General features: G+C 43.7%; 2 protein-coding genes across 2 annotated transcripts in view; one reads left to right on the plus strand and one right to left on the minus strand.

Annotated features, from left to right (window-relative positions):
• The window catches only part of LOC308396853 (NACHT, LRR and PYD domains-containing protein 12-like), a 227,130-nt gene extending 216,892 nt beyond the window's left edge, over positions 1-10,238 (minus strand). Inside the window, exons 1-7 of the mRNA XM_080882473.1 lie at positions 9,286-10,238; positions 7,852-7,955; positions 7,675-7,767; positions 7,389-7,499; positions 3,798-3,938; positions 3,278-3,396; positions 1,389-3,174 (exon numbers count right to left, since the gene is read on the minus strand). Coding sequence (XP_080738599.1) covers positions 1,389-3,174; positions 3,278-3,396; positions 3,798-3,938; positions 7,389-7,499; positions 7,675-7,767; positions 7,852-7,928 — 2,327 coding nt within the window. The 5' untranslated portion in view covers positions 7,929-7,955; positions 9,286-10,238. The remainder of the gene's footprint in view (positions 1-1,388; positions 3,175-3,277; positions 3,397-3,797; positions 3,939-7,388; positions 7,500-7,674; positions 7,768-7,851; positions 7,956-9,285) is intronic.
• LOC308396731 (uncharacterized protein) overlaps positions 1-12,581 on the plus strand; it is a 525,219-nt gene that overhangs the window by 62,197 nt on the left and 450,441 nt on the right. The window lies entirely within an intron of this gene.

The raw sequence follows: 12,581 nt of genomic DNA on the forward strand, positions 1-12,581 counted from the left end.
TAATGCTCCATAAATAAAAGAAAACAATGTTGTTTTTGTGCATAACAAAGAGCTCACAATTGTGCAGTCATAATGTAAACTAACAGACGCTGAGCATAATAACAAGCAGCTGCTCTGTTCCCAACTTCTACTGCGTGACTGACAGCCTGCAGTTTGAAATCCACTTCAGGTGCCATTTATGGTCCTTATACACACACAATACGGTAATATTACGTTGAAGCACAGTGCGTCTCACTCCGCGAGGCTCCTCCTCGGTAGCCGTAATGCTCTGGCAATTCATCAAGCGCTGCAGCTTTGTAGCTTAGCAAAGTCGTACTAAACAGTTTTTGACAGATTGCTGAGCGCTGTGTTCCACATAAAATCGGTTCGTGGTCATCAAGCACAACCAGGATTCATACATAAGGCGTGCTGTCAACTTTTGAGAGAATGAAAGGATTTTAGGCTGTGCTGCACGGCGTTAGCGTGGTTAGCTCGTTAGCACGTTGACGCTGTCCAGCCCCACGCACGGGGCAATGCGCAGTAACTTGTTAGCGGAGATTTGCCGTGTTCATCTTGTCGCTGCCTGCAGGTGAAGCGATGGGGGAGGAGGGGGAGTTGTGTTCAGTGAAGGAGAGGCGAGGCCGAGTAATGTTGCGTAAAGACAAAAGTGGACGAAAGAGAGACAAACTTATGGCTCCACAACTATAATTACAACGTAACATAGACTATATCGATATAAAGGATATTGTCACAGCTTATATTTCGTATAATAATATATCGATATTTTTAAAAACTCGATATATCGCCCAGCCCTAATCCAGAGTCAGAGTGAATCCATGAGCTGCTGTCACATCAGCGTTAGCTCACACATCTGACACATGTTCAGATGTCAGCAGAGTCTTCTCACTCAGTTTGTCCCACTGTGGGCAGAGCACAGCTGGTTCACCTCTGAGCCCCACTCTGAACCACAGCACTGTCACTCATCAGGACATCACACTGAACCAGAGTCTTCCTCAGCACCTTCATCCTCACTCCCCATGTTTATGCCACTAAACTCTGTGTCTGTAGTTCTGTCTGTTCTGTTTGTAACATCAGAGTTCACTACAAAGAAGCTCTCCACAGATTCTTATTTCTGTCTAACAGCAGCGTCTGAATGACCAACAGCAGCAGATTAAAATACTGCCCCCTAATGACACCACACAGGTACTACATGTAGATGTGAGTCTACAACACACAGCGTACGACTACCAAAGCAGCATCATGCTGAGTGCACACACACATTTCTGATCAACACAAAATATTATTTTATCTGAGAAACTACTGAGAGTCGTTTAGTGCTGTGTGTATCTGAAGAACTAAACTACTGATCAACACTGATCAATGATGTTAATGATCACATCTGGACTCACCGAGCCTTTCTGCAGTTCCTCACAGCTGGAATCAGTCTCAGTCGTCCCCCTGTTGATGTGTTGTACTTCTGCAGGTCCAACTCATCCAGAACCTCCTCTGACATCTGCAGCATGAAGGCCAGAGCTGAGCACTGGATCTCAGAGAGTTTCTCTGATCTGTTCTCTGACTTCAGGAACTCTTGGATCTCCTGAAATAATGAGAGGTCGTTCATCTCCATCAGACAGTGGAAGATGTTGATGCTTCTGTCAGGAGAGATTTTATCACTGTCCATCTCCTTCAGGTTGTTGACGACTCTCTGGATGGTTTCTGGACTGATCTCTGTCTGACCCAGCAGACCTGCTAAGAGTGTCTGGTTGGACTCCAGACAGAGGCCATGAAGGAAGCGGACAAACAGGTCCAGGTGGCCATTTTTACTCTGGAGGGATTTCTGCATGGCTCTGCTCAGGAAAACATTCAGAGGTGACTCATTCCAATCTATCCTGAGAAGGTTCACCACCTTTGTCTTCCTGCTGGTGAAACAGTGGAACATGTAGACTGCAGCCAGAAACTCCTGGATGCTCAGATGAACAAAGCAGTAGACTGGTTTCTGGAAGATCACACACTCTCTTTTGAAGATCTCTGTACAAACTCCTGAGTACACCGAGGCCTCTGTCACATCCAGACCACACTGCTCCAGGTCTTCTTGGTAGAACATGATGTTTCCTTTCTCCAGATGTTCAAACGCCAGCCTCCCCAGCTTCAGAAGAACTTCCCTGTCAGCCTCCGTCAGCTCCTGTGGACTCGTCTCATGTCCCTCATGGTACTTGTTCTTCTTCCTCTTTGTCTGAACCAGCAGGAAGTGTGAGTACATGTCAGTCAGGGTCTTGGGCAGCTCTCCTCTCTGCTCTGTAGTCAACATGTGCTCCAGAACTGTAGCAGTGATCCAGCAGAAGACTGGGATGCTACACATGATGTGGAGGCTCCTGGATGTCTTCATGTGGGAGATGATTCTGCTGGACAGCTCTTCATCACTGAATCTCCTCCTGAAGTACTCCTCCTTCTGGGCGTCAGTGAAGCCTCGTACTTCTGTTAGCCTGTCAACACATGTAGGAGGGATCTGATTGGCCGCTGCAGGTCGGGAAGTTATCCAGACGAGAGCCGAGGGAAGCAGATTCCCCTGGATGAGGTTTGTCAGCAGCTGGCTGACTGATGACTTCTGTGTGACATCAGACACCAGCTTCCTGTTGGTGAAATCCAATGAAAGTCTGCTTTCATCCAGGCCGTCAAAGATGAACAAAAGCTGAGAGACAGCCAGCTTCTCTGCTGTGACCTTCTGTAATGTTGGATGGAAAACATGGAGCAGCTCCAGAAGACTGTACTGCTCATCTCTGATCAGGTTCAGCTCCCTGAATGAAAGCAGAACCACCACACTGACATGTTGGTTCTCCAAGCCCTCTGCCCAGTCCAGAGTGAACTTCTGCACTGAGAAGGTTTTTCCAACACCAGCCACGCCGTTGGTCAGAACCACTCTGATGGGTGTCTGTTGGTCAGGTAAGGCTTTAAAGATGTCCTGGCACCTGATTGGAGCGTCATGGAGGGCGTCCATCTTGGAAGCTGTCTCCAGCTGCCTCACCTCATGTTGGGTATGAACCTCTTCACTCTGTCCCTCTGTGATGTAGAGCTCAGTGTAGATGGTGTTGAGGAGGGTTCTACTTCCTGTTTCATCACTTCCTTCAGTCACACGTTCACATCTCCTCCTCAGACTGATCTTATGTTCATCTACAACCTCCTGCAGACCAACATCTGCTGACAGAAAGAAAAACAGAAAGAAAACTCTTCAATGTCTGAACAACAACCAGAAGTCCAGTTTCAGAAATGAGTCCATCAGCAGACAGATGTTCAGTCTTACTTTGTACACAGCTGCTCTGACTGGCTGTCTGCAGTCCAGCTCTGGTTCTTTCTCCACACTGGGGACAGGACCAGTCTCCTGATGAAGCAGACTGGTCCCAGTATGAGCAGATGCAGTGTCTGCAGAACCAGAAACATATCCAAGGTGAGCAGGTTCCCCTCCAGCATAAACTCTAAGCAGCTAAAACATGTATGAATGTAAACAGTGTCCCAGCTGTCAGCCACATTACAGATGTGGTTTCTGACAGCTGCCCCAGCTGCAGGATCAAACACACACAGGTCCAAACATCTTTGTCTTTGCTGCTTCTTTATTATTGAACACAACATGGGGCCGGCACAGGGAGAGGAGAAGTTATTACCATCAACCCACTGCTGACTCAGAGTCAGAGGGTCATGCATTTTGGTTACAAACTCATTTTCATTTCCTCTCAGCTCACAAACACAGTCAGACAATCAACCAGAGTCAACACTGATTATAATGTCAGTGCAGAATTATTTCTCAGTGAGTTCAGTTCTCTCACCTCGTTGGTCCAGGTTCAGCACTGAAGTGTGGAGGAAGATTTTTGGACCGGTCACTCCTCACAGACGGACAGCTGGATCCTGCAGACTCTGCTCTGTCCTCCTCTTCCTCCATCATCATCTTCTTGTGGACTTCAGTCAGTCTGAGAGGTAAACCACAAACACTCAGTGAGTTCACATTAACAGAAGTAACTGAGTTACAGTCGCTGACCTCTGACCTGTCATGTAACCTAGAAACCAGGTCACATGATCCACATCAGGGATCTGAGAAACCTGATCTCACCTGCTGACTCTGACATTTAAGACCTTCCAACAACAAACCAAAAAAGCAACACATGGACAGAACATTAGGAACAGCTCTGAGTACGATACAGTCAGCTCACTGTAAACTCCGACCTCAGCATCAAACTACATTAAAGCTCTTTTATGGTCACTCAGACACTTTAGGACCACATGATGTTCATGCATGATATCTGTGACTGTCAGAGTTCAACATGTGAACTTCATACATGTAACATGTTCTTGTGTTCATGTAACACTAATAAATATCAGTTTTTACATTTGAATCTGGCAGAGAGCATCTATTGTTTTATTTACAGTGAAAAGAATATTAATAAAAATATTTATATAAGAAATAAAAATAAATGAATAAATAAAATGATGAAGCTAAATGAAGTCTTTGTATTTACTGCGTTACAGTCAGTGCTTCTTCTTCTACACTTTCATATTTTAAAAAGTGAGATAGCAAAGCTTCAGACTGATACAACATCTACATGCTAACTGTTATTCCTATTCAAATATCTTATTAAAATTATTATTACATACTGACCGCACATTACTGTAACATTAATCCTTTGAGATAAAACACTAAATGTATTTAAACAGGTTAAAATAAACACCTGATTTATTCTATTTAAATATAGACTGTGATATAAAATCATCTTTAAATGTTTTGAGCGGCCGGCCCGGGTTCAGGTCCGGCCCACGGCCGTTTGCCACATGTCTTTCCCTTTTCTGTCAGTCTTCTCTGTAACTATCTAATAAAATGTATTTAAAAAATGTTCTCAGTGACTAAAAGTCTGAGTGACATGACTCTGCTCTCTGTGGGAAACAGTCAATGTCACTTCCTGTTGGAGCAAAGTCAACAGGACCTTATTTTCCTGTTCACACACGTAAAAACAGGAACGCATGAAGAAAGAATGTAAGTCATTTATGCTAAAAACGTCAACTGACTCAGTAAAGTGTGATTCACAATCAAAATATCATTTAATCAATGATTTATGGAAATGAGAAAAATGTTATTTTAGAGAAGACAAACTGAATCAGTCCAACATTTTCATAGATCCTGATCACTGTGCAAACTTTGTGTCATGGTCCTGGGCCATGTTGGCCCAGTATTCTTAGTTTTGTGTGTTTTGTATTTTGTTCTTTATTTATGCCGTGGTTCCTCGGTTGTTCAGTTAAGATGTTCCTTATTTGGTTACCTCCTGTGTATCTGTGAGCCCTCGTCTCCCCTCCTTGTGTTTTATTCCATGTTTTCCCCGTTATGTCTGTGCTCTCTCTCCTCCTGTCTGCACCTCTGTGTACTTCCTGTTTTACTTTGACAGTCTCTCGTCAGTATGCGTCATGTTGTGTTCACTGCTGCCCTGTCTCATTACGATTACCTGTGTCAGCTGTTCCCCGTGTGCTCCCACTTCCCTCGTTAACCCTCTGTGTATTCATGTGCATGTCTCCCTCAGTTCAGTGTCGCGTCGTCAACGTCTCCTGAGTTCAGTTCCTGTCTCCGTGAGTTTTGTGTTTGGGGCCTCATCTGCCTTCACATAACTTTATTGAGTAGAAACAGATTTTTTTGTTTCATTTCCCTTCAAAATGGTCAGACTGGTTCAGTGTGAAGTTCACTGAGGCCACCTACAGGAAATGACACTACGAATGTGAACATACCAATACCAGCTCAGCTCTGACATCCTGTTTACTTTGAGTGGAACAAAACTTTTTTATATGCAGTCAGTTTCTCTGTTTCCAGTCTATAGATCCAGTCACACTTTCTACCTTCACCTGTGCAGTAAAGACTGAGAGCAGAGCTGAAACCAAGCGTCCAATCAGGGAGCAGCAACCATCCTGTGATGAAAGATTTATTTCACTGAAAGCTCGTTTCAACCTGTTGAAGTCATGAATGAAAGTGCAGACTGAGAGTGGATCACATGATGTTTGAGGTGTGTCATGTGACATGTTCAGTATTGTCACACATGTCTAGATTGTCCCTGATATCATAACTGCTCAAACACTGATGATTATATTTGAAGAATTATTCCTGATGGCAGCAAAGTTTGAATGGAGCTCTCTGTCTGTGCTGATTTGTCGCCCTCTGGAGGTCAAAGCACAAACTGCATGATGTCACTGTAACCACCACAGTGACAGGAAGTGTTTTTATGACTGAAACACTGATTACTGGGGAAATGTGATCAAATATCCATTAGATTCTGGCTGCTGTATTTTTTAAACAGCTGAAAACTCTCATGCAGAGAAAGATTATGTTTTATAACCCATCAGATAATCTTGTATCTTAATGACAAAATTGATCAGCCTGATAATTCACACGTTTGCTATTTTTACCAGCTTTTCTTCCTGCCTTCAAATAAACTTTATTAACACAGCAGCCTTTTCCCAGCCAAGCATTTAAAGCTCGCACACATCCATTCAGAGCTTCTGACACTAAATACTGCACACAGATTTCCTCTTACACCATCACTCACCTTGATTCTGGATCATGTGTGAACATCTTCACATGTTTCTAATGTTACATTGGATTTTTTGGAAAATGATTTTTTCAGATTAACTGACACATTATTTTTGACAAAGACTTCGATGCAAGTTTACCTGGTAATGATACAACAGCCTCTCTTCATTTCATGGATGAGAAAGAGGAACATCAACCAGACACAACAAGGTAACACATGTTGCCTAACGTAGATATTAACAAGAACTCTTAGAGAAAAATATTTTGAGTTTCTTTGGACGTCTCTACGTGAGCCTGAAATGACTGTTTACACCTTGTCAGGAACAACACTGATGAAATGAGTGAGGTAATCTCTTCCCTGACCACCTCTGACTCGAGACTGACTTTAATTTGACTTCTTATGGAATGACATTAATGTCAACAGCTCCACTGGAGAAAAAACAAAAGTCCGTTAAATTACATACTAAACTAGACTCAATTAAAACAAATGACATACTTTTAATCACATATCACTTTGGAGACATTGAGCCATAATGTGGGATAAAAAATGTTTTTTGTTTTTTTTTATTTCATTTTCTGATTTTTTTAACTTTTGCTCCTACATTTTAAACAAATATCTGCACCTTACGTCTTCAAAGAACGGCCGTTGCTTTAACATTAATTTGAGGTGAGTCGATGTTATTGATGGTCCTACTGTGAGGAGTCTAAATGTTGGACATGTTTTACAGGATAAAGGAACTCCTCACTCAGTGACTTCCTTTCAGATGCAGATGAGAGACCAGGAAACAGCATCAAGCAGATCATTTAAATCAGACAGCAAAGGGACATCAAAGACTTCATGTTGCTAACAGCTCACCTCTCTGCAGCAGACACAGGCTGGACTTTAAAATCAATGGGACGATCTTCAGACCGGTCACTCTTACAGGACACACAGCTGGGTCCAGGTGCATGTTTGTGTTTAGTTCCTCTGATTAAAATAGTTAAAAACAGACAATTCTGTCACAAAATGCATCTTAAAACCAGATAAACTGACAGTTACAGCTGAGTCCTTAGAGACACTGCTGTCCTACAGAGATGCTTTTTAAAAACCAGGAAACATCAAAATCATTTAAATCAAAGACTTCATGTTGCTAACAGCTCACCTCTCTGCAGCAGAGACTTTAAAATTAATGGGACGATCTGCAGACTGGTCACTCTGTAAGGACACAGAGCTGGGTGGAGGTCCAGGCTGGTTCCTGTGAATAATGATGGAGCAGTGATGTGAGTGCTGAGCTGTGACATGGAGAAGAGTCATGGACAGTTAGAGATGGTCATCTCACCTCTGAGCTTTGGTCTGGCTCTCTCTGACTCTTTTAGAGGGAGGGGCTCCCTCCTCTCTGTCCTCACACTGATCCATGCTGCTCAGCTCACACACACTTTCTACCTGCAGAGGAAACACAAATCATTCATGTGCACATGTTTACTAACATTTACAAATGTGTGCAGGGATTTGTGTGAAACCTCTGAGGACTCACCAAGTCCTGTTTCGATCCACACAACACAAAAAAATCCGAAAACACTAAAACTATTTTACAAACGCACACATCCTAACGTGAGTAAACACTGATGATTTACCAAGTTCATCAGTGACACTCATACACACGTGTCTTTACTATCGACCAGACTCGCGCACGCAGGACATTTTAGCAGGTTTCAGCACTGACACGTTCTTTAATGAAATCTTTTACCGGGTTGGGAGGCACACGGAGTGTCTCCCTGTCGCCATGGTTACTCTCTGTCCTCCGTATTACAGTGAGCGGTGCTTTGATTTTCCCTGGTAGCCTTTCTATTGTCTCATCAACTTATGGTGCGCCATTTCCCGTTTTGTTGTTCTCAATAAAGTTTGAAAAAAGAGAGAAGCTGTGCTGCTGTTCAGCGCTGACGTCACTGTGAGCAGCTGCATGACTTCATGAATCAGTGTGAGAGACGTAATGACCTGTGGAGCAATGCGTGTTTCCAGATGCATGAACACAGATTTACTTATTCATCCGAGAATACTGAACAAACATCCGGCGAGTACGGAGCCCCGCAGGGGACATGGGAGAAAAAAAAATTAGGGAGGAAAAAAAAAATTAAGACGGACTTTTGCGAAATCTCGCAAAACAAACTCGGGATCTCGCAAAAGTATTGCGAGAGCTCGCAAAAGTTTTAGCCGCATTCTTCGGAGGCCGCCAGCTCGAAGCCGACCGGGAGGTCGAGGCACGATGTGCTGGGAAAGCGGTGTTCCTCCCGGCTGTAGTAGGTCTCGACCTCCCGTTAGCTTCGAGCTAGTGGGTGTCAGATCTCCAAAAACGTCGGAGCACTTTTGCAAATATGTGATGTCTTGTAAACCGAGCAGGTATCTGACGTTTACACAACTACATTCACGCCTCAAAATATCTTAAAAGTGTATTTTGTGACCCAGAAAGAGTCATATTACAACTAAGTAGCTGCCGCCATTGTTGGAATTCAACTTTCGCCAGAAAGTTTTGCGAGATCTCGCAAAAGTCCGTCTTAATTTCTTTTTTTCTCACTAATTTTTTTTTTTCTCCCATGTCCCCTGGGGGGCTCCGTAGGCGACAGCCTCAAACACGGAGACTAACGGAAAACGTTTCTTCTTCTCTTCAAAGTAAAGCAACAGAAGAGCGAGCAGAGCAAGAAATGGCATCTACAGACCAAATATTCGCTGCGTATTTTCTGTTTGTCGCAGAAACATCTGTTTCCACGTCACTTACCGGGCCTCGTTGGTCCAGCTGTGAGTCCGTTACCGTGAACTATGGAGCGGCAGATTTGTGCTAAGCTGCACACAGCTGATGTTAGCCAGGAAACATTACTTTAATGGAGAGACCGGAAATACAAACGCACACAGCTTCTTGTGTGAAGAAATCAAACATGAGCATTTACATTACCGGACAAAGACGATCAGCAAACTATAGGCTCAGAAAAAAGGGAAGTTTGAGCAGGAAGGAAACGCGCAGAGAGGCGTTTGAGGACAACTTCAAAATAAGGACCATCGAAACACTGTGTGCTGCGTTCAGGTGCACCTCGGAAACTCCCTCCTCTCTGGCAGGCTGTGATTTATTTCTGCTTCCTGTTTGAAGGACAAACATCCGTCATCACTTTGTTGTTCTTCTTCCTGCAGCGTTTGAATATTTCAGCACTAAACTGATGATTATATTTGAAGAATTATTCCTGATGGCAGCAAAGTTTGAATGGAGCTCTCTGTCTGTGCTGATTTGTCGCCCTCTGGAGGTCAAAGCACAAACTGCATGATGTCACTGTAACCACCACAGAGACAGGAAGTGTTTTTATGACTGAAACACTGAAATGATGCTAACGGCTGTCGTTAGGCTCACTGACAGCAGTGCTGATGTGTTCATGTCAAACACTGGCTCAGGTCAGACTCCTGACATGGCTGCTCTCAGACTCACAGGAGCTCTGACCTTTGACCTCCTAACACTAACCATTTTAGTCTCTTTGCATCTTTACATGCAAATCCAACGAGACTGTAGCCGAACAAAAGAGGCTGGAAGCTGTTCTATCAATGATGTTCATAGCAGAGTTCCTGTTTCCAGCTCAGACGTGTTAAACGCTGCTGCTCTGCTACATTTGTCATTTCCTGCTTTCACTACCATCCATGTCAAAGTGCTGAAGTCATCTGATCACTTTAATGCAGTAAAACAGGAGCTGTAAGTCTGACATTTATTTACTGGACTCTTTAATGAAGACAGTGCGTTTATTTACAGTGAGGTAAATAACCAGTACACAATAAATCCCCGGAGCTCCCTTGACTCCCGTGTCTCACTCAAACGTCTGTGCTCGTGCTCCCGTGTTTCCTGTGCATGCTGTCCTGTTCTGTCCATAACACATCACAGTTCAAAACAACTGTGTTTAATTTGCAATGAGAGCATGGTCGTGTTTAATGTCTGAGCCAGGGAAATGTTGTTTTGGTTAGAAAATCTGGCCCACCTCAGTGTGTAAGGCTACGTTCACACTGCAGGTCTTGATGCTCAATTCCGATTTTTTGATCAAATCCGATTTTTTTTGTCTCCTCGTTCACACTACAAATAAAATGCGACAGCAAACGCGCTCTAGTGTGAACGCTTAAAGCGGCCCGCATGCGCAAAAGAAGATGTCACACACAACGCGCTCTGTTTAGACCAAGAACAAACAGTATTGTTTGACTGATGGCCGTTAATATAAAGACTTCGGACTTTACGTTTCCCAATTTTTGCTTTAAGTTATTTTGTTATTTACATAATAATGTAAATAACCTAATAATGATCCTTATTGCTGTTTAAGAGAGGAGCGGTGCTTCAAAGGATAGCTGCAGATTTCTGTCAGAATCTGCAGATTATACAGTACAAATAACATGTTTACGTTGTCTTCCCAACAGTTTCACTGACATCTACACTGGATGGCTAGGAAGCGTTCGCGATGTCTTCTCGGGCGCTGATAATTGGCTTCAGTCTTGTGTCGGTGACGTAAAAGGCGGATTTAATGCGACTTGACCGTTCAAACAGCAGTCGCTTTCTAAAACATCGGATATGTATCGGATTCAGTACCACATACGAAAGTGACCCAGATCGGATTTGAAAATATCAGATTTGCGCCGTTCACACTGTCATAGCATGATCGGATATGGGTCGCATAGGGTCAAAAAATCGGATTTGATGCGCTTTCGCCTGCAGTGTGAACGTAGCCTAATTGCTATGGCAAAGACACAGCGCCTGCAGGGTTTTGCACACACACTTCAGCTGGTGGTGAGAGATGGTTTGTCAGAGACCAAAGTGGCATCTCCTTCACTTTCAAAGTCATCTAAGCTCAGCTCTCTACTGCACACAAGCACAACATTCAAAGATGTGTTTGAAGCTGAATTTGGTGAACAGAAAGCGATCCCTGCAGCTGTAATCACAAGATGGAATTCAACACTGAGACGAGTGAAGGCACTTCTCCAATGTGAACATCTAAAAAGCTGTTCTTGAAATGGCTGGGCACAAGGAGTTATTATTCACAACACGAGAGCGGAACCTGCTGAAGGAGATGGTGGACATCTTGAAGCCTTTTGGAGAAGCAACAGATTTGACACAAGGTGAGAAAATAGTCACGATTAGTGCTGTTGTTCCATCCGTGCTGTCCCTCAATCACCACCTGGAGAAACTGAAGCCTCAAGTCCGTTTCCTGAATGGTCTGGTCAGGAGCCTCCAAGCATCTTTGAGCAAAAGATTTCTTGGAATCTTTATCCGTGTGCAAATGGCTAGAGCCGAAGATGGGATCACTGCCCCCTTTTCAGATCCAGTGTACCTTAAAGCAGCTGCTTTGGATCCAGCATTTTCTCTGTTGTGGGTGGAACAACATGTGTTGGGCAGTTGTGACATAAAGACAGAGGTGACACAAAAAGTTGAAGGTAAAGATTGAATATAGTTTATTTTTGTCTAAAATTGTAATAAAGGCTCTTTTGCTGTTGTTAATTTGTTTTGCCAGATCTGATCCTGCAAGATGCAGCAGATCCTGCAAAGTCAGAGCACCTGTGAGTCCTGGTGAGGAACACCAAGAGGCCTGTGAAGATGGAGGACTCTTTGCTGCTTACTGTAAGAGGCAGAAGGATGTGGGGAAGAGTCCAGCTCTACAGCTAAGTCACTACCTGGATATTGCTGATGGGCAGAACGCCCTCTTGTTCTGGGCAATGAACATGCAGACTTCTCTGTTTCATGTGGCCACCAGAGTTTTGGCAGTACCTGCATGTAGTGCTGCTGTGGAGCGAGTGTTCAGCTATGGTGGCATCATTCTACGGCCTCATCGTGCACAAATGACAGACTTTTGGCCAGTTTGGTCTTTTGCAAATTTAATGCAGAATAGTTGACTGAAATAACTTAAAGTGCACATTCTTGTTCATTTATATATATATATGTTTTGTTTTTCCCTCTGTCACTCACACATGGACACATACAAACACACCTGTTCACACAGAGACTAGATGAGAGAGAGAGGACAAGCTAATCACACTGCACTACATTTACTGTCATGGTTC

Source organism: Rhamphochromis sp. 'chilingali' (assembly GCF_963969265.1).
Source record: "Rhamphochromis sp. 'chilingali' genome assembly, chromosome: 1".
In the NCBI taxonomy this organism is placed as follows: domain Eukaryota; kingdom Metazoa; phylum Chordata; class Actinopteri; order Cichliformes; family Cichlidae; genus Rhamphochromis; species Rhamphochromis sp. 'chilingali'.